Below are 25839 nucleotides of genomic sequence, written 5' to 3'. Positions count from 1 at the left end.
GAATTAGGCTGTCAAAACCTTCATCCCACCACAAGACGCTGTGAAAAGAAGAGCCAGACTATCCTTTTCTTCCTCCTTTTCCCAACAGGATATGCTGCTTCAGATGTCCTACCCTCCCACCATGACTGCAGAAATGTATACTGCATATAGAAAATGACCTTCACACCATCACACCATGCCCCATTTAGTCAAGGGACATTAGCAGACCTGAGCAGGATAAATCAGAGAGGAAATCCCAGTGCCAGGGGAGCACACAGGAGACATTTATTTCATAAGGAGCCCTAAATTGCTACCTGCTTCAATCAGCGATTTCCAAGCAGAGTTTTGGAAGGCAGAAGGCCTGTCCCCTGTGAGAGCAGAAAGATAGATATATGTGGAGTAACAGAGATAAAAAGGTGGAGTAGTGTCAAGATTCCCTTTCTTCTTACATCTCTGCCCCACGTAATCCTCTAAGTAGGGGGAAAAGTTCAGGCTGTGAAATGGGATAATGTATGGAATACCCCCATGGAGATAAAGCTAAAAAAGCAGAAAGCAGGCTGTGATACAGCAGTAGAATTTACCACAAATGCTTATACCTCCTAAATCCAGTTAAACATGGCTGTTAAGCCATGAGAGCCCAGGGAGATCCCCACCCACTCCTCTGCTTTCCCTGCAGGCCACATCCAGAGCATCCCATCTCTCGAGTCCTTTCCTCAGCAGGATTATGAAAAATCCCCCGCAGGAGCTTCCCACATCCAAGAGACACACCCCTTCCTACCACCAGCGACGCTGCGCCCTTTCAGGTGTGGGAGGCTTGAGGTTTATTCCCTGTACACAGGGGCACTGCCTGCTCGAGGTGGGAAAACAGAGGCATTTGGTTCTGCCTTTGTACAGGTGATAAGAGCTACAAACTCACCAGAACTGGACAAAATTGCCTTGAACATTCCTCATTTTAACCGTTCAAAAACGGTGTCTTAGGTTAACAGTTGTATGCTTTACACTCAGGACAGCCAAGGAGCACATACGTATGGTCAGCACACAAGTCAAATTCTCAGAACAGTTTTCTTCTGTGCACCATCCTCTCCTATAGCTGGAAAAACTGGTGCTTTTCATCTTTTGATCTAAAATCCTTAGAACTAACATTTCATTTTCCAGTGTGATCCACCCATCACTATACAGCACACCAGCTAAAAGGACAGAAGAAGACTACAGCTTCCTTGGCTGATTATTTATCCAGAGCACTAAAACTAATGATACATTTTGCACAGACAGTCCTACCTTCCCCAGATGGGGTCTATTGAGAAATCCACTGGAGACAAAATAACTGTTTCATCAGGTGAAGTTAATAGATTCATTTTGGGCAATATTTCCAGAACTCAACCCCAGAAAGTAAAATTTGCTAAAGCACTGCTTCTCAAAATTTATGCAAGCTTGACGCCCTTTTTCACTCATTTGTTGTGGTGGCTCATCCCACATTCCTCAGCTGAGATGGCATCAAGTTCCTTCAGGAAAATAAGAGTTACTGAAGTAAATGCTACCTCTTCAAACTAGGAGGAACAGAGCCCCAAACAGCAATTACAAGTAGAAAGCTGTTTACTGGTGAGTGACTTTGTGACTTCCTTTGAAGCCTTTGCATCCCTTTGGAGTTCCAACCTAAGTTTGAGAAATTCTGCTTTAAGGAACTTAACTATAAAGAGACACAGCACTGGTGATGACAGTGTGATGACACAGCATTGCTCCCCACCCTACACCTACGTAAGAGCTCAGGAGCAATTTCCCAGCAGGTCCTGGCAGCACCAGCCCCTCTGCCCCACAGTGATACAGGCTCCTGGGTGCTGGGGTGATGCTGGAGATAACAACCCAGAGCATTGATAATACAACCAGTGCAGCAGTCAGCATTAATTATCCCAAACTACTATAGGGCAAGGCCTGTGTCTCTTAAAACATCTGCCTCTCAATCTTCTGGTCTTTAATAAAATCACCCTCCCAGCCATAGGGTGTAACTAGAATTGTACATACACATGTGCATGCAAAAACATAAATGCATAACGAGAGATTCAGGTCCTCATTAAAAAATGGAATAAATAAGAATTCACTAAGGAATTCTGCCCGAGTCTGATTTCCAGATCTGGTTTTGCTGCATTCTTGCCCACAGCCTGAAGAGCTCTGGGTGCCTCCCTATCCCTCTCCAGCTGCACCATCCTCTTCAAATTCAGACTTCTTGCACCTATAATTACTAGGTGCTCTGTGCCAGGCTCCTTTAATTAACCAACCCAACTCTTCTCCCTTTGGGATCAGACTAAGCTCTTTTTTATTAGATCCATCATTAGCTCCATCAGTATCTAGGCCTAAACACGATACCTTACACCACTCCTGGAGTGGGGCTGTAGGGTGCAAATGACCTCCAAAGCACTTGCCTGCAGGAGAGGCAAGAAAAGCAAGGCTGTGAATCCAGGAAAAGTGGCATGAGGGGTGGATACAACACATTCCACATTTAAGTATATCAGCAAAAACGACACAGCTCCAAATCTTCAGGAAAATGCATTGTGTGAGGGGACCTTGGTGTTTCTGTTAGGTGCTTCTGCAGTGCTGAAGGTGGTTCAACCCAAAGATAAGAGGAGCAAGAACAGAATAAATCCCCTTATCTGTCATTACATTGGAGCCAACCTTCTGATTTTCACGGCTTCAAGAAAGAGCCAAGCATTCCTGGAGTGCACTACTTCCCTAAGCCTCACTCTCTCCAACTGACAGTCTTATCAACTTGCATTCTCTGAAGCTGTTCCACCTAATTTCCAGACAAACTGCAGTCCACACAGAAAAAAAACAAAATGTCAAAGTGCACCCTGGCCTTCTGTGGACCCTGGATGTCCTGTAGGGAGGTGCTCATGCATGTGGCAGGGAGAGAGCAGGAGGTGGAAGGCAGAAGAGCTGGTAATGCCCTGGGATTTCCTGGGACAGGCGGTCACTGCAGCTGCACAGCCTGACTTCCCCAGAGAGTTTTCTCAAGGAGAAGCCAGCCATCGATCTCGGGACACACAACTTCCAGGACCGTTCCTTATCTCAGAACAGCTTCTGCCACGAATTCCTGAATGCGCTTTAATGTTTAAATTATTAAATGCATTAATGTATTTACATTATTCAAGTCGTATGTGCATTTTTCTAAGATAATTTATGTATAAGAGCTTGAATGTCCATGACTGTTAATGTCTACAACCCTTCCTGTTCATTATTGATTCTGGAAGGAAAAAAAAAAAGGCAGTGTTTTAATGCCTTATTTTTAATGTATTAAGAGTCTGAATAAGTGCATTCTCTTTTTTCTTTTGTAATTTCATAATTTAAGTAGTGCATTTATTAAACTGACACAGTATGAATTGTGGTGAAGTCTGGCACAGGTCCATGCTGCCAACGCAGGCCAACCGACCATCACGCTACTCTGCAAATCAAGCACAAGCTCGGCTCCTCTGACTCCAGCTTCCACTCCCTACCTGAAATCAGAAGGGACACAGACTATAAAGTCCTTTTAAAGCACATTTTCTTTGCTATTTACATGGCTTTTCTCTGTCATCTCCATTTTAAGTTGGTGATTTTTTTTATGTTATTGATGAATCGTTTGAATGCAAACCTGATTTTTCAATGAGTTTTGTCACACATACTACAGCTCAAAAACGTCTACAGTACCTTTTAATCCCCGTAGTTCCCAAGCTCTTAAGAAATCTAAACTGAATATAATTTTGCTGTTTCTACACCACAGTTGTCACATCATAAATCCAAAAATTTGCTCACAGATTAATGTTCCCAGGCAAATTACATACAGAAATCAGGTCATCTCCACGGCTGAACCACAGTCACTTTCAGAGCAGAATGCAGAGCTATTCAGCAGTAGCTGCCCATCCTGCGTGGCATTTTGGGACACAAATGCTATAACAGGCAACAGAAACTGCAAAGAAAAAAGTCAGCTAACACACAACAGAGCCACCTCTGCTCACTCCACCCACACTTAAATGGTGTGTATGGACATGCACTTTATATATAAATTATGTGTAAATGCCTTGGATGTTTACAGCCAAAAACACTACTTCCAAAGTCCAGTTTTTACTGCCACACAAATCCACTGAGCCTACACAGAGCAACAGTGACACCCGATGGCTTTCAGCTTAACCTTGGGACACAATTCCCTGGGAGGAGAATCCAAGGGTTCCGTTCCCTCTGTCGACGTGGTGGCCCCAACTCCAATCACCTATCAGAGCAACTCATCAAGGAGCTGAGCTGCAGAGATAAAACTTGCTGTACGTAGGCACTGTATGTAATTAAGAGTGTGCATAAGTTTCACAGTACATTCTGCATAATTACAGCCCTGCCTGGCACCGCTGCCAGTGCGAGCATGAACACACACGCACACACATAATGTATGCACAGTATTGTGCATATGGACTTGGGAAAAGACAGGGAACAGTGAAAGTTGCTGGCTGTTGTTTTAAGAGCTGACTCTGCCATTTCTAAGGTTAAGTTTGTGTTTTTTTGCTACTCATTACCATTCTTTAACTGTTACAATTTATATCAGCATATAATGTTAAATAATTACAGGGAGCGGAGCTCACTCTAGCGAGGATATAAATGCGCTGTGGGATTCTACAGATTTAAACAAATAACACTCACAGCAGGGGGTGAGCAGATGAATTAGCATTAATATCCTGCCTGGGAGATCCCAGTGCAGTGTTATGGCTTAAATACAGATCTTTTCTGTAACAGTCAATATGACAGCTACAACCAATACAGCCCAGCACATCCACCAGTCAATATACAGCTGCAGCTGAAAGAATGCCCTCGTAATAATCCATACAGCAGCCAGTTAAAATAAATAACTTCCCTTTAACAGTCTATATCACAGCCAACTGCATTAAAACCTTCCCTTTTAAGGTCTATACAATAGTCAGCTAAATGGAAAAATTGGCATCCCTCTTGGCAGCTTCACAGGGAAGTCAGGCACCAAACTGGTGAGAGGCTGAACTCTCGTTTCATCTCTTGGGGATAAGGAGTGTCCCTCCATGCTGTGGTGGGGAATCCTGCTCTGCTGCTATCACAGCTTGCAGTCAGAGGACAGTTGAAGCCTCCAAAGCCACCATGTCACTGTCTCTCACAAGCAAGTACATTTACTTTAAAACAATAAAGACCAAACCCGATTTCTTTTCTGACAGGAATAAGGAATCACAGCACCGCTGCCAGCAGCAGCCAGCACATAGATGTGTGTTTCCTCAGAGTAAAGGCAATGTGCTTTTCCTAGCACTTTTACCACGAGAGAGATATCCCATCTCAGCCTAAAAGCAGAACCCAAAGCTCTCTGGTTTAAATCAGTTGCTGCTTTTTCACTCTCTAACAAGAAGCAACAGGCTGAGGTAGGCTGAGTCTGCCTCCCTTGGACTAGAGCACAGCCTTTCCTTGTGCAACAGCAATTGCAACAGGCCATAATATAAATCATGACAGACATGGTTACAAAGCACCCAAATCTGAGAACTGAACTGGAGGAAAACCCAGGGCCATGACAAATCCTGTCACAAGGCCACTTCTCCACTTAGGGTCAGATCCTGTTCTCACATGGGCAGATTTTATCCTGGTACCCCTCTACTGGGAGGGAGTGGCTATAAATTCGCACTTCAAATTAACTGATCTGCAAAACAAACCTGCAGAACTTCAACAAATTACAACAATACTTCTTGAGGCAAATTAAGAAGTAAAACACCAAAAAAAGTCATAAAGCACTTAATACTGAGCTTAGAGTTTACAAACTGCTGTACAAGGAGTAATAAATCTCTAGAAAATTAAATGTGTAGCTATTTTTGTATTTTTCATACTGCTACAAGATTTTACCAATAGAGAATTTTGGCACTAAAATACTACATTTGCTACCTTCCATTAAACGAAAGGAGATAGATGACAATTTTGTTAGAAACAGAAATGATAAAGCAGGAATTGCATTTATTTTTTAAAACTCTGCAAATTCAAAACATCTGACTGCTTCCTTTTTAAGAAACCTGTCCCTTTGGGTATATATTAAAAAACATAAACATAAACCAGGGGCCTACAATCCCACCAGATGTTTGGCACCTGGGGCTTTTTCAAGTAATTGATTAACAAAGTATTTTTTTTCAGGTAAAAGGAAAAAATTGTGTCTAAAATCTTTCTGTCATTATGCTTCAGATTTGAAGGGAAGACTACAGCAACAAACTCATTCCAGCTTATAGCCTCCCAAATTAAAAATAAATACACACCACCCCTACTCCAGAAGTCATGGTTTGAAGCTTTGACCATATTTTGTAAAATGACAGTTATTAAAAACAACAAACATGCATCACTGTGAGTCATCTGGTTTCCAACTTCTGAGTCAAAAGGGGCTGATTCCACACAAACTGAAACCTGGCTCTCCGAGGACTTGCATGTTTAACGATTTGTATCTCTGCACCACAGCTTCAGAACAGGATGTGGAAGAAAAGAATGAAAAGGAGGGAGAAAGGGGAGGGGAGGGGAAGAGAAAAAACACTTTTTACTGGTCCCAGTGTCACTGCAAATAAAGACCACGTCAAGATTTAAACCATAATAATGGAAAGGCTATAAGGTCCCTGCTATAATGTTTCCTCTGATATTCCCTTTCATAAATGTTCTCTTTATGCTGCATGCTTGGCAATAATACATGTAACGTTTGTGAACCAGCCCCGCTGGGGAAGCTGCAGCATATGAAGCCTCACACAACACACATTAGAGGCCAGGCAGCTCATTTAGCAGTTCCCCAACTTTCCTTAGCTCACCCATCATCTTCAGGAGAATGCAACAAACCTGAGACAAGTCATATAAGGCAACCTCCAAATAAGTTTAGCTGGGAACAGATCTGTGTGTGCCAATGCACGGAGATGCAGCTACCTCCTCCTCCAGAGCAGCACCTTTCTGCATTCCCTGCAAGTACGAGCAAGACCCCCGAGCCCACTCACAGCCCTGCCAACCTGAGCTTCCTCTTGGCACTGACAGGAAGGGCCCATTCCCTGCAGGGAGCTCAGCTCTGCCTTCCCAGAAAGAATGGCCTTCAGCAGCCCGAGGCACCTGCATACCTGGCAGGGGAAGCCCACACAGCACCACCTCCATAAGAATTTAGACTGGAATCCCATGGGGCACCAGTACTGAATTTCCCCAGGGACCTAACACTGCTACTCTGAGACCTACTGGGTGTTTGGCAGCTGACCATTGGACTGGAAACTCAGTCCATCTTTATGGAATTGTGGCAATCTGAGTTGAAAAAAGGGTTTTCAAAAATCTGGTGTTGGGGGGCCAGGGGCAGGCTCATCTCAGTCTTGTCTGTAATTCTCAATCACTGCACAGAAAGTATTTATATCCTGTTGGCAGCATGTGCAACCAATGCGACTCCCTGTGTCAGAGCTGTCAATTATGGGCTTGACTTATGAGGAAAGATTAAATGAGCTAAATATGTAGAGCTTGGCTAAGAGATCAGGATGGGGGTGGGGGGAAGGAGAAATGATGTGATAACTGTCTGCAAACATCTGAAGGGTGCAGATGCTTAAGGAGGAAAGGAAACACTTAGGATCGCACACAAAACAAACAGAAGCAAGCTGGAAGACACAGGAAATTCTCACTGTATAGAAGGGAATCTCCATTCCAGCAAGATGTCCTCCACTGTTGAACTGTGCCCCAAGGAATACCATCGCTCAGGCCATTCAGATGCTTGACAAAACACCAGAACAGCACAGGAGAATTCTGCTCTAACCAGAAGATGAAACAAGTAATGTAAAGAAGTGGCACATATTGTAGTGACCTCTCTTGCTTCTCTCCAGCTGTAAAATCATTTTACTAAAAAGCCATGCATATTTTCTTTGTTGTTTTTCCACACCGACATTTGTCATAGTGTGTTACAGGGTCACAGCTGGGAAGAGGATATGGTTTGTACAATGTAACAGAGAGAAGTGCTGTGTAAATGTGCACAAAAAATAAAAACAAATAAAAAATCTTGAAGACTGTTAGGCTCTTTGGAAGGATTTGCAATATAAGTGATATATGGAGAACTACAAGAAATATAAAAAGTAGTGAAAATTCCTTCTCAAGTATGATGGTCAGGGACTCCAAATCCACGATTTATACCAACTCTCAACTTCCCAGTTTGGCAGATCTTGGTTCTGAAGGTGCTGGCACCAGAAGAATCTGAAGAATGTATTCCTGTGTGCTGTAGAGAAAGTTCTTTCAGGTTCTTGAATATTCTGCCTTTTGTGCCCCTGCTACCTGACTTTTAATGTGATGAACATATCTGAGGCACAACAAAGGTGCCACAGACATGGCAAATGTTTTGAATGGCATGATCTCCCCGGTAAAAGTAGGAGATGAAGGCCAAAGAAGGAAGGAGGAAGGCAAGAAATGAGGGAAGTTATCCCACATAGGCAGCTACAATCTTATATGGATCCCAGACTGTCACTAGACTCTTTCTGATTGCATTAACAATGATACAGGCAGTGCCTGGGCAAAAGGAGTCCAACTCTCCAATGCTGTTAGAGGCAGGAGAGGAATCAAAAATCTCTAGCAACATTTTTCAGAGTAGGAATCTACTGTGGAGTCAAGAGGCACTCCAAAGAACAAGTTCCTGCACAAAGTTATTTCAAGAAGTTAAAAAGGCAGTCAGTCACTGGTGAAGTCACTTCTTCAGCTGGTCCCTCCTCTCCTCAAGCACAGAGATCTGTGGGCAATTGCTGCCCTCTACAAGCTGCTCTGCACATAGCAAAGCTCCCACATCTGGAGCAGGAATGATTCCTTCATCCCACCTTATCCCATAACCATGACCAGTGCAGGAACCTCTCTGCTGTGCCCCCTGCCAACCACACACAGCAAAGTGCTCCCAATCCTCCTGCCAGCTGAGCAAAGCAGGACATGAGCTGTAAAATACTCTTTGTGGGTGTAGCACCTGCAGACCCTGAAACATCACATGAACAAAAAAAATTGTTTTTTTCAAGGGGAAAACATCAAGTGTTAAGTATTTCCTAACTGTGTACTGATGTGTTTTTCCAGTGTCTCAAAGCACTGTAAACTTCCATTTTACCTTCAGTGAGAGACCTGGGATCTCTGGAAGTCAAATCATACCTAACATTATAGACGACTCTCACATAACTCCCTGTACTTTAATTTCCTTGTGTGTTCATAAAGAACAACTTGGAGTATTACGACTATTTTAAAATCATTTTAAAAGTCTTCTGACCAGCGATGTTGGCTTGTCTGAAAAGCAAGTAGGAATCGCTTCAGAGCTCTCCTCTGCACAAGTGCACAAAAAAGATCACAAACTACCAGTTCATGCCCCTGTCAGTGACAAAGACTGTCCCTGTCCTGGCTGTGCTGCCTCCTCTACCACTCTGAAGTGTCATTTGACCTGTCCCCCTGTCCTGGGGACAGCCAGAGCCACCAGTACATCCTGCACAGGTTGATTGGTCTTAAAACTGCTTTGGCCTGTGACTACTCCAAGTTTCTAGCTCTCATAAATTAATATATAATGCTGTAATACAAGTTATATCTCAAACTATTACAGTCCACCCTCTTTTAAAATTGAGATTTAAAGGAATTCAAACTTTTCCACTGACCTCAAATGGGCAGTTTAACCTGGTATGACAGTGCTTCTTTAACTACGCTCAGTGAGTCAATTTGCATCTGTGTGCTTGGCACACATTAATATATTTGTCTAAATCTACAGAGTAAAAGGAATCGACAGATTAAGTGAGTGCACTTTGCATGAACAACGAAAGAAGTCGATGAACACCCAGAAGAAAGAGAGAAAAACAGGCAAAACCCAATAATCTTGAACTTATCAGAAGGTCAAACACAAGAGAGCTCTGCTCAGTAAATCACAGAGCTCTCTTTGCAGCAAACCAAAGGTTATTGTGCGTGGCAGTCACACACCTCTGACTCCCTGTTCGTGGCCCAATAAACCCCAAATCTGCACAGGAATTGTCCTTCACAGCCTGGTGGAATCATTGGCCAGCACTGGGATGCCACAGCAGCACCTGCAGGACCTCCCCAAACCAACTGCAGCACCATCCCAGGCGGAGCTGAGGCCTCTCCCTCTGCTGCTGACAGTTGTAAATTATCCTGACTAATGTTTCCTGGGGGCTGTAAGTTAGTTGTCCACTGACTCAGGCTGTGTGGAAATCCCCTCTGGATAGATTTGCTTTTAGAGAATCATTCAGTGTACACCACCATTACAAACAAACCCATTGTGGCAGATGGAAAATTATGTGATTTTCCATGAAAATACCATTCTCGATTCCATTTCAAACAGTGATTTCTGGAAAAGAAGAACTTTAAAAAATTCTCATGTATCTCATTTTCTGTAGGGTTTGACAGGGCAGAAAGAGCATCTACCCCTTCATAAGAAGAGGGACATGGATTCTCCATTGCCCAATGATTTGTTTATAAAAAAGCAGACTGAGTATTCATAACTAACATGAATCCCAACAAGCTCTCTCAAATCTTGTGGCACAAATCTGCAGCCTCTCCTCATTCCCACTCATGGTTTTGTTCAAATGGTAAAGATAACAGTATTTGTTAGAATCAGTCTCCATCAACTTCTAATTACGCCAGTTCAAGCTAAAAGTAAAATCTCAATTGCAAAGCTCCTTTTCCAGAAACCTAAATGAAATTTTCTGTACTCACACTCTACTTGAGAGAAAGCTTAACAGAACAGATAAGGTGTAAAATGAGACAACAAACCAGAAAGGATTTAATAATTCTACTGTCTGTCACTCACTGCAGTGTACCCTGTGATGTTTGCACAAAAAGGGGAGTTAGAAGTGTTCTGGCCATTACCCTGACCCTTAAATATTTGAAAAATCAATTTAACAAAGGGTGGGGAAAAGCCACGAGGGCTCCAGCACATTCCAACAAACTCTACACTAATTGCTACAGAGGCAGCAGTAATTCTTGTTAACTTGTACCTTTCTACAGCCTGTAAAAAAGGAATAAAATGTCCACATTTCAGTGTTAACTGCCCTCATCTGCAGCATGAAACAGAAAGAAACAGAACATGCTCAAAATAAAAGAAGAAAAATTAAATAATCTGCAAAAGAATCCTGATCCAGGAATTTTGTAACTTAGTGAGCAACCAAGAGAGTGTTTTACATTTACAACCGTACTTCCATATTTACAGCTAGTACTTCTTCCAGATACCAAGCAGCAGCTAGGGAATGAGTACGTTTTGTGACAGAAAAAAACCCCAAACAAACAAGGAGCACGTGGAAAGGCCTCCCTGACAACTCCCCTTCCTTCGGTTCTCCCTACAGCCCAGGTCCCTGTTGGAGGCTCTCACAAGCACAACCTTCAGAGCTGTAATTTAGGCTGCAGCAGACTGGGCAGAAAGCAAAAGCCAACAGCAAAAACATTCAGGCTCTTGAAAACACCTCAGAAGTAGCAGAGGATGGTTAGAAAGCTACAAGACTCTGCTAGCAAGAAACAGAACAAGCTAAACAGAGGACTTAAATACATCTTGGAGAGATGTTAGACCAAGGAAAGAGATTCCTGAGTAAAGGGGATTTTCTACTGGTTTAACCTCACTAAAAGAGTTTGTCCTCTGTGGTTACATCCTTTGCACATCCCAGGACTCGGCTTTGAGCGGCTGTAAAAGACAAACCTATTCCAATTCCACAAGTGTTCAGAGGCTTATCAGAGGTGGCTGCTCCAGGCACGGGGGATGGATGCAGCAGCGTTCACTGATAAGCTGGACTCAAGGAGAAGCTGATCCCGCGCTGACGATGACAAACGCGGCTGTAAACAGCAGCAGAGCGAGATGCTGACACTGTGAACACAAGGTTACACTTCCCACCACGGAGCTACACGGCAGATTTTAATGGGCCACGACCGACAGGCAGGGAAATGAGTGTCCGTGCTGCTGCAGGAGTTACGGCTGTCCCCGCCCGCCCGCGCTCCCACACTGACCCCGGGGGAGGGCTCTCAGTGACACAGTTATTGTAAGGACATTGGATAACTCAAAGCATTCGTGGCATGCATGTGGAGTCTGTTATCTCCAGTTTGGTGCCTCAAAGTATCAAAAGTGGGTGGGAGACAGAGCAGTCTGGATTGTGACATGAGTTTGTAGGGCTGCATTCTGAAAGCCTCAGTAAGGCCATAAACTTTTGCAAGGTACCCTGGAAGACCCAAATGCAGAATACAATATGTTTCAGACTGGGTTTGCTAGAGGATCTTGCAGAATACTGAAGTCCTTGTGCAAATTAGGAATCCTGGCTCCTCCTGGGCTCCTGTTGAAAGCAGCAGGCTGCAGGTAGGGGTACAGGGTAGGCAGAAGGACAGTGTCCCTGTGCACAGGGCAAGCTGCTGCATTTAGCACCTTGCAGGATAGTGTCCATTGGAATCACAAATCCAATACAAAGCCAGCTTGAGACCGTAACAACTTCTCCTGATGCAATGCAAGGTGTTTTAATTCTATTGCTTTCTCATTCTTGTGTGCTGGTGTGATCCAAACAGGTCTGTCCCATGAAATACTGAATCCTTCCACTCACCAATAAAGTCAAAAAGAGTGAGGGGGTGCAGAGCAGAATTTGGTCATGAGACTCTTTCCTTCCTCCTCTGGACTCTTCCACTGCTTACCACCAAATGTGAAGTCCAGGACAATACCCCCGAGCAGAGCCCCCCACAGAGCCGCCTGCTGGATTTGTGCCAGGGCTCTCTGCGTTTCCGTAAACACTTTTATGACACGGCCCCATGTGCCTAGAGCCTGGTTTATGGGCCAGGATCTCCTGCCTGTGTGGAAGGCAGCGTGCACGATCTTGGCCACAGGGAAGCCACAGCAGGATGGTGGAAGTCAGGTCATCTGGCTCCCAGACCTGAACTGCTCATTTAATAAGGCGTCTACAGAGGAGCAGATGGAAACAATAATGAGTCCTAAACAAACGTGAGCTCCTAAACAAATGTGACAAAGACCGTAAGAGTTTATTATTTTTAAAAAGTTAATGAAAAATTAAGAAGGAAACTTCCACCTTTCAGAGGGCTCTAATTAGCTCACATGCTAGACCCACCATCATGAGAGTAGTTTATGTTGGAGTTAAGTGTATAAATAATTTTATGCAGTAAGAATATCCACCCAAACAGAAGGATGTACAACTGCTATACGCTTCCTCTGAGCAATTCTGCAGTCACATATACAGTAAGAAATTAATTATATCTAAGGTAATGTTAGAATCTGCCTTGAGAAGGAACAAGCTGTTGACCAGCACAGGCTTTGATGATCTGCTCCTGCCCTGACCTTTCTAAGGTCCTCTAAGGGAGGAACAACCAAAAACAAACCACCAAATCCACCACAAAGCACACGGTATCAATGACAACTTCAGGTAATCTCATGTACAGATGTCCATGCAATTAAGGGATGGCACAATGTCACTACAAAGAGAGACTGCCACTGCAACAGAATTCACAAACAGTCCTTTCATGAGATGCATTATACTGACTTTTCTCAGTTCACAGTCTTTACTCACATCTCTCTTTCTTAAAAATCATCTCCTGGGTTCTCTAGGTCAGAGTCACTTGGTAAAAATACTTTGATGTGGCCAATGCTACAGGTACTTGAGTCTCCTCCCTGCAAATAGCTATGATCAACAAATAAAAGCTGCAGAAAAAATTTAGAAATTTACATATTTAGGATGAAAGCACTGGCTAAGAATTTTGTCAAGGTTGGCTGACTTATAGATGACTGAAGAGGAAGGAAAGAAAAAAAAAACAAAGGTCGTAAAAAACCATATACTGCAGCTCCAGGAATAGTGGCTCACTTCCCACTCTGCATCACCATAAAAGAGCAAACAAAACAGGGTTCTCTTAGTTACCCTCATACACAAAAAATCCCAGGGCCCTTTCCAAAATGCTTCTAGAGTAAAAACATTGGATTATAAGCACTGCCAGCTGACAAACATTTCTAAACTCACTCTGAGTGCCTCTGAATATAAAGACAGCTTGAATGAGGTCTCTGAGCAGCAGAGGGGGTTTTGTAAGAGTGCAGCATTACGAATCTGTTGCACAGGGCTTTCTTCAGACTCTTTCCTAAAGAGGCTCTGAACAAGGGCACGTGCTCGGGACAGCCTCCGCAGGTGACCCATGTCCAACCCCACCAGAATTCAGCAGTGTGAACGGCATGGCCACCTGCGGCAGTTTACACCTTTTCCACAAAGCACCAGCTTCTCAGAAAAGGAAACAAAGGCTGGAAAATGATGTGGCAAAGAGAACAACTCGTGTTATCAAGCAGAAATTCTCTGCTGCTTCTCGAGGTACTCACCAGCGGCTCCCGAGACGCGGCGTTCTCAGCGGCAGGGCAGGAGCCGGCCTGTGAGGCAGAAAAAGAGTGAGGTGACATTGCCACCCGCTGGACAGCGCCAGGAACGCGGCTGGAGGGCTCTGCCAGCAGCGCTCGGGCACGCACGTCTGTCTACCGGCAGCACTACCGCGGAGGACTGAACACAAAAAGCTCAGAACCGTGGAAAAAAGTATTAATTCCCCATTTAAAACCAGGGAATTAACAGAATCTGGAGAACCGATTTTAGGGAGTCAGCAGTGAGAGCCAGCCAGACTCCTGAGGATGGCACGAGAGTAGTGGCCACCCAAACACAAATTTTTAAATGCTTCTCCCATTTCCAGGATCCAGCAATGCACACTTTGTTTTCTGAACCGTTCTTCTAAAGATTTCTAAACAACCCTGATTTACCTAAACCTCACAAACTGTCAGCAGGACCAGGACCATCCTTGCTTCCCACACATAATTAAAGATGAAGTTTCATCCTCCAATTCTATTCCTCACTTTTATGCATATACTCTACATTCAAAGTATCTCAATATTTATTTTTCCCATTTGAAAAATACACAGAAACAATATAGACAAAGTAAGAATTTACCACAAGAGGGTGCCAGAAACTCAAATATACTGCATCTGCTTCCAGACAAGGATCATCACCAGCACCCAGCCAGACCTCAGAGGTGGGCAGGGATTCTCTGGGATGGCTTGCTATAACCTCTGGGTGGGAGGAAGGAAGGAAGGACCCACCACTAAATTCATATCCTCAGGAAATGCCCAGAGGAAAGTATTTAGCTTTAAAGAAATAACTGATAGCCAGGACAAATCTGAAATTGGTTATCCTGTTCACAAGCTACACTATCATCTTGCTCTTCTCCTTCTTATACTATAAAAAAAGAGTAACAGAGAGACAAAATCTTTTCTTCTGCTTATTTTTAGTAAAGACATTGCTAAACGCCCAAGGATTATGATTTCCAAACAAAACAAAGTATTAAAATCTCTGGTAGAAATATTTATTGCCTTTAGAACATAATTCTATCTACGTAAATTATTTCATCTGAGCTGCAGTACTCCCCTCTCCCCACACTGCTTGAGGCAATATATTAATTCATGAGAATGAGAAAATTAAACTAAGAAAAACAGATAATAAGCCATAAGACATCTGACACTCCCTTTTCAGCATCTAAATTAACTTGATTTGTAATAGAAAACATGATGGGGCCCAAACATAAACATGTTAAGTGAGGCAGTGCCACTACTCACAGCCTCATATTGAAAGCTTGGCAATAAATAAACAAACATCACCAGCGGCAGAAAGCAAATATTTTATGAAATTCTCTAAACATTTAGAGTGCAAGGGGGACAACTTTCTACAAGCATTGATAACAGTGTCAAAACTGCAATGGTTGTGTAAGAGGAGCAATGTTTACATTCTGTGAGACTTATTAAGATATTTTCATTGGTTTGTTTAATTCCGAAATTGTCCCTTTGAAAAGTCACCCACTGTACTATATAGCCTTCAATCACATCCCCCTTTTCCAGGCAAAGCCATGACTCTCAAATTCCACCCAAGCCCCCAGAATCTGAGAGCACGGAACAATTCCCAGAGCTCTGGGTGAGGAACGTGCATCAGAGTGAACCTTTAGGAGATGGTAAAGAGTTACAGGATCACAGAACGGTTCAGGTTGAAGGGACCTGAACAATCATCTCATTCCAACCCCTGCCATGGGCTGGGACACCTTCTGCAAGATGGGGACACCTGTCCCGAGCAGGCACAGCCAGGCTGGGGCAGCAGGAGCAGCCCCCGCACCCCTGACCGGCACACGAGGGGAAGGAGGAGGCTCCTGTGGCACCGAGCAGCTCCCGGGGTGTGTCAGGGCTGAGGGTCAGTGAACCCCATCAGCAGCTGGGCTGGAGCTTCCTGAACAGTGCCCTGCCCAGTGCTCTGCCCCAGAGCCTACTGCCCAGTGCCCTGCCCCAGAGCCTACTGCCCAGTGCTCTGCCCCAGAGCCTACTGCCCAGTGCCCTGCCCCAGAGCCTACTGCCCAGTGCTCTGCCCCAGAGCCTACTGCCCAGTGCCCTGCCCCAGAGCCTACTGCCCAGTGCTCTGCCCCAGAGCCTACTGCCCAGTGCCCTGCCCCAGAGCCTACTGCCCAGTGCTCTGCCCCAGAGCCTCCTGCCCAGTGCTCTGCCCAGTGCTCTGCCCCAGAGCCTCCTGCCCAGTGCCCTGCCCAGTGCCCTGCCCAGTGTCCTGACCAATGCCCTGCCCAGTGCCCTGCCCAGTGCCCTGCCCAATGCCCACCCAGTGCTCTGCCCAGTGCCCTGCCCAGTGCCCTGACCAATGCCCTGCCCAGTGCCCTGACCAATGCCCGCCCAGTGCCCTGACCAATGCCTGCCCAGTGCCCTGCCCAGTGCTCTGCCCAGTGCCCTGCCCAGTGCCCTGCCCCAGAGCCTACTGCCCAGTATCCTGCCCAGTGCCCTGCCCAGCAGCCGGGCTGGAGGCTCCTCACACACCTGACACAGGGCAGACACCAAAAGGGGTGTGAGTAACTCATTCTGGCCTGAGGACCCAGCACATGCAATGGGACAGAATCTGATTCTTCATCTTTATCTTTAAAACCCAGAGTGTTCTCTGGCTACATTTATGAGGCCTGTTAAAAAGCAAGATTTTTCCATTTCCAAACATCAAACCTTATTTTGGTAAACAAATAGAAATAAATGGGGGGACTTTAAGTGTGCAATGGGAAAATACAACTTCCAAACTCAAAGGAACCTGAATGTTTTTTAGGGAACTACATTTGCCAATTAACCTGATTTCTGTCTCAGAAACTGCCAGCCCAGTAGACTGCCAAGGTGCCTTATGGACTGGTCACAGATTGTTCCAGGTTTCCTCACTCTGGAAGCATTCACTTGAAGTGTGAGGGATGGACTGTAACACCTACGCCTCAGACTGGGGCTGACGAAAACACCTGGGTTATGCAAAGCTGCCCTGCCCGTGAGTTTGGTAACTTGGCCTTTCACAACCCAGATCTGTGCTGGATAGCCAAGAGAACCACTTTTAAGTAATTGATTCCTATTTCAGTTTAGTTCAGTAGCCTTCCCTACAAACACAGCCTCCTCAGCCCAAAATAAAGGCATCAACTGAGAAGTTCATGGTGATTTTGCCAAACCTGGACAGATTTGAGCGATTGCACATAACCATGTGTCACTGGCAGCCTGTTCTGTTTTCTTCCCAGTTGCTCACGAAGTCAGACCTTTTCCCTTCTGTTGCTGCAGTAGGACCTTGGGAGCACTGACAGGACTTCACCAAACCCCACTGGCACCACACACTCAGGAATGTGTCTGGGATAGGGCTGAGATGAGAGAGCTCCAGGAGTGTGAGGTGGGTTGAGGTTGCAGTGAAATACAAGTGACTCTAGACCGTGAATAGGGCAGTGTGAGTGAGGGGAAGCCTACACTACACACCTACACTCCAGAGTCACTGAATCCAGCTTGGAAGAGGCTTTCAAGAAAATAAGAATATATACTATATACAACTCCATCATGCTTCTGTTTTTATCTCTGGCTACCCCATTCATTTCATGTCCCAGTTTAAAATATCTTAAGCTTTTAGTGTTTCTTGAGCACTCACATCAGTGAACTTACATTTCTCTTTTGCTCTCCCCATTCAGCTTTGCCCTTTCATTCTCTTGGCTCAAGGATCTCCTTCCATCCCTCGCATTTGCAAGGCAAAGACAGTATTTTTGTCCAACTACTTATACAATCACAGAATATTCTCAGATGGAAGGGACCCACAAGGATCATCGAGTCCAACTCTTACCCTGCACAGGGCTCCACCGAGTTTTATAACCCAGTCGCACACTGTCTCCTTTCTCTCTGGCCGTGTTTGTATTTATTTTTCTCTTATGCAAGTGCTTGATGACTTTCATACACAAACCCTCAATGCCAACACGCTTGTGCCCTGGGCCCGGCCTGCACACCCTTCAGGCAGCCCCGCACCGCCCCTGCTCGCACAGGGCACGGAGCCCAGGTGCAGCACCGAGCCCGCGGTGCCCAGGGCTGGGTCCGGACCCGCGGCAGCCCCGGCCCGGCCCGACCCCCTCACCTGCCCCGGCTGCTCCGCTCTCTCCGCGGCCGCCATCTTCCCAGGCGCGCCTAATCCATCCCCGGCCGCCCGATGGAACGCCCCCGCCCCGCCCCGCGCCGCAGGCACAGCGAGTCGAACGCCGGCGCGGCGATGCGTCCCACGGCCGCACCTCCGGTGCCGTGAGTGCCCGGCCTCAGCCGGGCCGGGCCGATCCCGCGGCGGCAGCGCCTTCCCCGCCTGCAAAAGCCCCCTGGGCACTGCCGAGCGTCAGTGGATGGCGGCGCGGCTGAAGCGGTGCGTGGTGCGGCGGCGGGACGGGCCGGAGCAGCACGGCGTGGCCGCGTCCTGCCTGCGGGAGCTGCGCGACAAAGGTGAGCGGCCGCGGCGGGACCCGGTGTGGGACCGGCTGTGGGACCGGCTGGGATCCGCTGTGAGTCCCGCTGGGACCGGCTGTGGGATCCGCTGTGAGCCCCGCTGGGACCGGCTGGGACCCGCTGTGAGCCCCGCTGGGACCGGCTGGGACCCGCTGTGGGACCGGCTGGGACCCGCTGTGGGACCGGCTGTGGGACCCACTGGGACCGGCTGTGACCCGCTGTGAGCCCCGCTGGGACCGGCTGGGACCCGCTGTGGGACCGGCTGGGACCCGCTGTGAGCCCCGCCTAATGTGCAGCACTCTGAGGGACAGGTCCTGGTCTCCAGCTTCAGTCACTGAGAATTGCCTGTCCTTTGTGCTGGGAGTAATAAAAGGGCAGTGCTATGTCACTTTTATAGTTTTGTTAAGTATTTTTTCTGTTCTGCAGCTTGTGGTGTTCTGGCTATTGACAAGGCCCGGGAACCCATCACCTTGGTACTGGCAGAAGATGGGACCATTGTGGATGATGAAGATTACTTCTTGTGTTTGCCATCTAACACCAAGTTTGTGGCACTGGCCAAGGATGAGAAATGGTCCAGCAAAAGCTTAGGTATGCCGTGAGTGAGGAAGCATGGAAGGGGAGGTGTGTTTGGAATACATCTAGTGACATTAGTTCACATTAGGCAGTGCCAGGTGATCAGGAATGACCCTGGTGACTCTTGTGTCAGATCGTGGAACATCCTGGCTCTCGGAGTCTGTGGATGAAGTGGACAGTGCTGCCGAGAAGTGGAAGCAACTGGCCAGGCAGCTGAAGGATGACCTGTCCAATATCATCCTGATGTCTGAAGAAGACCTCCAGGTACAGTGGGGAAAATGCCAGTCCCTGTCCTTACATGTGCCCATCATCGATTTATCTAACGGAGAACAGACTCAATAAACAAGAGCTCAGGCTTAATTCAGCTGTTGCTTTTGGCTCTGGTGCCAGAGTCAAACTTCTCTTTGAAGCGAAACATTTGAGTGTCCAAGGATGCTCTTAATCCCCAACTATACCTCACAGTGGGTTGTTCCAGTTCTGGCAGTGGGAGAGCAGAAAGTTGAGATTTGGCCAAATGGCAACTGAGGTCGGCTCACTCCTTAAAGCCAGACACCTGTGTAACATGTCCAGAGCAGCAGGCCAGCTCTGTCTGCTCCAGAGGGGTTTGAAGAACTGCTGTCACTTTCCAGAGCTGATTGATTCGAGTTTCTGACTGCTTAATACCTTGTCTGTGGTGAGGCATGGCAATAACTGTCTCCTCTTGTCCTCCCCAATGTGCAGCTTCCCAGGTGCCAGGCTACTGCCTTTCCTTTGAATATTTCCATGCACTGTGAAGAAGTAGTGTTTTGCCATTAGTTTTCAAGATTTCTGTTAAAATTGTACATGATTCCACACCTTCTTGGAGGCCTTTTGGCTTTTAGTTAAAAAAAGCTGCCTGGTGGTGTGTCACTACAGCCTCTCAGGGGATTTGCTGTGACCAGACACCTGTGGAACATGCTTGGTTTCAGGAGGGTTCATACATTCTGTTTGTGCTGCAGTAAGTGCCATGAAATGAATTACCCAGGAACCCTCTCAATGTTTTAAGGTGCTTATTGATGTGCCACGCTCAGACCTGGCAGAAGAACTTGCCCAAAGTGAAACCAAAATCCAAGTGCTACAGGACACCCTGCAGCAGGTGCTGGACAGGCGAGAAGAAGAGCGTCAGTCAAGGCAGCTCCTACAACTCTACCTAGAGGCCTTGAAAACTGAGGACAGCATCTTAAGCAAAGTTGCAGGTAGGGAGCAGTTTATATAATGTAAGAATCCTCTGACCAGAGAGCCCTCTTGCTGCTGTGTCACATTTCTCACAAAGCCTGAAAGCAGAATACTGGGAGAAAAGCTTAGTCCTCCTTAACATTACGGATTTTTTAAGTTCTAGGATGTATCTAGAGTGGATGTATATTTTATTGATCTCACAACAGTCAAAGCAACCCAAGCCACTTTTCCTGTCCTGTGTTTGTCAGGGACTGTACTGATTCTGCTCCTTTTCAGAACCTGAGGCTGCACCAAGGAGGGAGATGGACGTGGTTGACACAGGAACCAGCAGCACAGATACTTCAGCCACAACTGCACTCAGCGACCAGGTCCTTGCTGCTCTCAAAGAGAAACCTGCTCCAGAGCTCTGCTTGGACAGCCAGGATCTAGAGGTGGGTGAGAATGACACAACCATATTCTGGCAAATCTCTCCCTCTGACAGAGAGGCTGTAGAGAAAACTGTCCTTGCTTCTGGGGGCTCTGATGTCGGTAGATCTGTTTCAAAGTGCTGAAACTTAATTAATTTCTCTTCCTCAGTAACACTACCCCTGGCTTGGAGCTCCTCTGTAACAGCCAGCTGACATTGTTCCACACACTCTGTCTGTCCTCTGAAAAGCCACAAAATAATTTTGGGTTTGGTCTGACAAAATCAGCCAGCTGTCCTACCAGTAAGGTTCTTTGGGGATTTGTGTATGCTTATGCATCTAGCATAAACTATGCTTCTTTTATACATCCCAAATCAAAATAAAAACCTCCTTACTTTGGAAAAAACTGTAAATATAGATTGGAAAGTCTAGCTAAACTGTAGCCATTTCAGCAGGTGTTCTTTCAAGCTTTGAACTTGCTACTCTTGCTTTTCCCTGCTGTAGAAACTAAGTAACTGCTTTCTCGTCCTTTGAACACTTGAACAGAGCTTCAATTACTGGAAATCCTCTAGCCCACGGGATAGGTGATGAAAGCTGGGAACATCCCCAGTTCCAGAGTGCCAGTACTAAACTTTGGTGCCTTGTTCCTGCTGTTGTTAATGGCAGCAGAGGGTTAGTGGCCAGGGAGTCAGTAGAAAAGGCTGTTCACAATCTGTCTTGCTCCAGCTGGTGTTGAAGGAAGATGCAGCAGCCCTGGCCTCGGCTCTGGGATGGGACAAGCAGAGAGCTGGAGCTCTGCAGGAAGCCTGTGATCAGGAACTCTCCAAGCGCCTTAAACAAGTGCAGACTCTGCACTCCCTGCGGAGCACGTCCAAGGGCAAGAAAACGCTTCCCTGGGGGGACTGGCCCAGTGCAAAACGCAGAAAATAAGACTGCACTGCTCTTTGCAGCTTAGTTCTTGCTTTTGCATTAGAATCAGTACAAGCAAAGACATCCTGGGAACCACAGTTTGCTGGTCATACTGTGGTCTGGCTATAGAACAACTAAAATCTGGACATTGTCCTGAGGCTTAAACTCCTCTGGTGATTTGAATTGTGTAAGCTAAGGGATTTGGACTTTTTGCAGAATGCTGGACAATGGTATTGCTAAGCACAGCATGTAAGTGTTCAGCTTGCAATACCTGACTGGGAGCCAGCAGCTTCCATCTGATAATGGTGGATACAGCTCCTGAAGCCCCAGGCAGTTTGCTTACTTTGTTCTCCCACCATTTTCAGTGTAAAAAGGATGGAAAACACTGAAAACATTTTGAAGGACAGTTAGTGATCAGGGCAGAGAGGTTAGCCAGCTGCTGCCTGGCTTTAAGCTCGAGCCTGGGATCTAGGAACTTGAATTCTCACGCTCATTTAATCAGTTAAATTCAAAGTCCTTCAACTTCAGTGTTTTTTCTGTAAGGAACTCTTGCCTCTTGGATACTGTGTAAGAACTATCATGTAAAACACAGCAAAGGTGGACATAATTGCTTTGTAAGGCTGTGTGACAGAAGACTTGCATTTGGCCTGCTGTGTTATTCTGCTAATAATTAGTGTAGCATCATGCTGCTTTTGTATTAACTGGCTTATTTTTAAATTTGTTAGTCTTTTTTCTAATATCAATAAAAGCTTTTTATCTTACTGTTGGACTAGTTTTGCTATTTCCATCAGCTGCAATAATTAAAGAATGGGCTGATAAATCCCTAGTATTACCCTAGGGAAAGAAGATGAAGAAATTGATCTCAGAAGCACTGTCTTTAACTTATCCAAAGTGTTAAGGCAAAATGTGTGTTCATCATGGTGACTGCACCTGAACTCTTACCTGACACAACCTGCTCTTCTCGTGTGAGAACAGAAGATGTATATGAAAATAATCTGACAAGTGAGATGAAACTTCTGAGAAAGTTTCAGTAGATACAGAGGTATTTTGTAGCAGCATGCTAAGTCCTGTGATCTAACACAGCCTTAAATGCCCCAGGGTAAGTATTCCTTCAGCAGGCATTCAGGTGAATCTGCTGTGTGCAAGAGTCCAGCTTAGTTATGGTATAGTCAGAGTTAGTGCAACTAATAAATATTCTAAACAGTTTAATGACTTGAAGCTGATAAACAAAACTACTGAGGCTACCTTCTGGTGAAGCTACCCAGATGGGCATTGACTGGACTTGGGCCAGAAACTTGCAAGCAAGTCTGTTTTGCTTCTAACCATCTACACTTAGAGATTGTAACATTATAGGCCATGCAGGTAAAAAGGTTTCCTGGTGTTTTCAATAGGTACTTAGTAGAAGCTTTTTATGTTCCAGTCTTTCTGCAATCGCAGGAATGGCTGTGCTACCCCTAGAAATCTGCTTCCTTTGACTGATTATTTTCATTCTTTGGTAAGAGTAAGGCTCTGTCAGCCTAGCAGAGGGCAGTGGGATCCCTGCCTGCCCACGGTGCCACCTGAAAATGGGAATTACTGGCAGTGCCAACTGTACCCCAGCATTGCCAGAGGTGCGAAACGATGCAAGCACCTTCAACTGTCAAGACAATGAGCAAGAGATATGGCTTATTAAAAACAAAATATTCAAAATGTCTGAGCAAAAATAGCAAAACTGGAAGCAAGGAAAAAGTCAAAGAGTTACTAGAGAAATAAAGCAGCAGAATGAAGGCTATTGCACATCCTGAGCTATGGTTCGGTGAGAATGGTCCGTTTCAAAGTTTTTATTTAAAGTATTTTAATAATAGATACCTTTTGTGAGCAATTAAGGCATTTTGGCTGTAAGCTTACTGAGTTCTGACAGACTTCATTTTTGGAACAATAAAAATCCAATCGCATTCACCTGAAAACCTAAAGATTCCCTATTGGAGCTAACCTGCAAGATGAATAGGCAAATTCTGGTTTCTCTAGGATAGTAAGAGAAAATAACCTGAAACATTACTCGAAAAATAAATCATGCCATGTTGGAATCTTCATTTTCAGTCACAGCTGCTTCTTGTTCCCCAGGAGTTCTCTTTCCCTTAGCTACAGTGGACTTCTTTTTCTTCTTCTCCTTCTGCTCCATGTTACTTGATGCAAGCTCTTCACTCTTCTGAGTGATATATTTTAGCTGGGAACAGAAAGCTAATCAGTCCTCTGCTGAGGAGCTTGGTTTATTCACAAGACATTAGAAAGAAATACTGAAGAGAAATTAACAGGGAAAATTCTTATTACAAGAAACATGACAGACTCCAAAAAACATTTACTTTGCCTTCTCAGGCAAGTTCATGTTGTGTATTTCAAATCATATATGGAAGGAAAAAACCCCTCCTTACATAACAGTAAAATTAGTCTTGGAAGCATTTTTCATGGATCCACATATAGGCATGTCTTAACAGATTAGTGAGTTTTATCCACTGAACATCATATGGATCAGCACAGGAGGGAATACAACGATTCTGTGATCCCTGTATTAATGTTGGGAGACTCAGCACCTTGAGGCAGACTCATGCTATTCCTGATCTTAGGCTACAACAAAGAAACACATCAGGAAAAAGCAGAGTGATTCACAATGCTGTGTCTGCTTGCTACACTTTTGAACTTGGAACTTCAGCAGCCCTGGTGCAATGCAAGCTCTGCTGCTTGATCTGCAGTCAGATCTGTGTTACACCTCACCACAGTGAGGCAGAGTGGCATGAAACAAAATAAGATGAAACTTTAAAAACCACTGGATTGTGCCTATCTGCCTCAGAAGACAGTGAAATTGCTTATGCAAAAGTTGCTTCACTATGTATAATCTTCATTCAAATGCTTTTAGGAATTAACTGGTTTAAGAATGTTGTGAGACAGAAAATACAATGCATCTCACCAAAGAATTGCTTCTTCTAGCCAAAAGCTTCACATCTTCTGTAGTGACTGTGGTTCGTTTTGCATGCCTGCATAAAACCAAAAAACACCTTTTAACATTTTTGCCAACACTGACTGAAAGAGGCCAAGATCAAAAAATACCTACAGGGAACTTCTATTTCATAACTTCACAGACACTATTTAAGCAGCCAACCAAGCCCTTTAAAGCTTGAATTACAAGATGTGTTTTAAAGATTATCTAGGAGCTAACACAAAAAAGGTAGAAAGCCTTTGTAACAATCAGTACATACCTTGCAAACATTTCGAGGTCTTTTGCAAAGATTTCTAGAGAAAACACAAAGATGGCATTTTAAAAACACTGAGTGGGAAGAGATACACAATACACAAGTTATCCAAATCAGTTATGAGAAGTGACCATAGCTGGTTATTAGGCACCACTCGTACACAAGCAGGTAGCCACACAATATTCCCTCGTACATCTAAATGCTTTTTTCAGGTCTGAAAAGTCGAACTAGTACTTCTTGTACTAAAAAAAAAAAAAGAGAGAGAATGCCCCGATAACACCTAGTTCGGTGCTATTATTTTTGAAGCCCTGTGCCGCCAGCGATGGCTCCTGAACAGACACGGAGCGCTGCAGGTAACACTGGGCAAGTCCAGGTAAGGCAGCTGTACCGCACTGGCGGAAGGTGATCTCCGAGATGGCTGCGATGCTCTGTTTGCTGAACTGCACGTCCTTGTCCTCCTCCACCTCCTGGCACAGGCACCCGACTGTGTAGTGAACCGCCGCCTTCAGCCTCTGCAGGGACCAAGGCGGGGCAGGCAGTGACACACCGGCCGAGCCCCCAACCACCAAAGCCGGTGGTTCACGGCCCCGGACCCGAGCGCCCCGGTACCTGTGCGAGCAGCTCCTGCTCCGGGCCTGCCGCCGCCATGGCCGCCCTCACGCCCGCCCGCCCCCGCCGCTTCCCGCCGCTTCCCGCCCGCCCCCGCCGCTTCCCGCCCGCCCCCGCCGCTTCCCGCCCGCCCCCGCCGCTTCCCGCCCGCCCCCGCCGCTTC

At 45.7% G+C, this 25839-nt stretch overlaps 3 protein-coding genes across 5 annotated transcripts in view; 1 reads left to right on the top strand and 2 right to left on the bottom strand.

Annotated features, from left to right (window-relative positions):
- Positions 1 to 18505, bottom strand: part of PEX14 (peroxisomal biogenesis factor 14) — a 65592-nt gene extending 47087 nt beyond the window's left edge. Inside the window, exons 1-2 of one of the 2 annotated variants that reach the window (XM_063417109.1) lie at positions 18405 to 18505; positions 14288 to 14335 (exon numbers count right to left, since the gene is read on the bottom strand). In XM_063417109.1, coding sequence (XP_063273179.1) covers positions 14288 to 14335; positions 18405 to 18440 — 84 coding nt within the window. In that variant the 5' untranslated portion in view covers positions 18441 to 18505. The remainder of the gene's footprint in view (positions 1 to 14287; positions 14336 to 18404) is intronic. The other variant, XM_063417108.1, reaches the window with a different exon arrangement.
- DFFA (DNA fragmentation factor subunit alpha) lies at positions 18459 to 22601 on the top strand. 2 transcript variants are annotated; one of them, XM_063417111.1, is made up of 6 exons: positions 18459 to 18757; positions 19187 to 19348; positions 19467 to 19597; positions 20358 to 20547; positions 20804 to 20958; positions 21104 to 21630. In XM_063417111.1, exons 1-6 carry the CDS (start codon positions 18661 to 18663, stop codon positions 21104 to 21106), a joined length of 738 nt encoding a protein of 245 aa, XP_063273181.1. In that variant the 5' UTR covers positions 18459 to 18660; the 3' UTR covers positions 21107 to 21630. The 2 variants fall into 2 exon arrangements, with proteins under 2 accessions (XP_063273181.1, XP_063273180.1); XM_063417110.1 differs by lacking the exon at positions 21104 to 21630 and adding an exon at positions 21658 to 22601 and having other exon boundaries at positions 18508 to 18757.
- A 1044-nt stretch (positions 22602 to 23645) lies between these two features.
- On the bottom strand, positions 23646 to 25785 carry CENPS (centromere protein S). The gene is made up of 5 exons (XM_063417112.1): positions 25677 to 25785; positions 25456 to 25579; positions 25074 to 25107; positions 24785 to 24851; positions 23646 to 24046 (listed from the first exon to the last, which is right to left on the bottom strand). The coding sequence occupies exons 1-5, from the start codon at positions 25713 to 25715 to the stop codon at positions 23891 to 23893; spliced, it is 420 nt and encodes a 139-aa protein (XP_063273182.1). The 5' UTR covers positions 25716 to 25785; the 3' UTR covers positions 23646 to 23890.
- Positions 25786 to 25839: the final 54 nt, after the last annotated feature.

This window comes from Prinia subflava, chromosome 21 (assembly GCF_021018805.1).
Source record: "Prinia subflava isolate CZ2003 ecotype Zambia chromosome 21, Cam_Psub_1.2, whole genome shotgun sequence".
Lineage (NCBI taxonomy): Eukaryota > Metazoa > Chordata > Aves > Passeriformes > Cisticolidae > Prinia > Prinia subflava.
The sequence above is the reverse complement of the archived record's forward strand: the minus strand, read 5'-3'. Positions and strand labels throughout refer to the sequence as shown.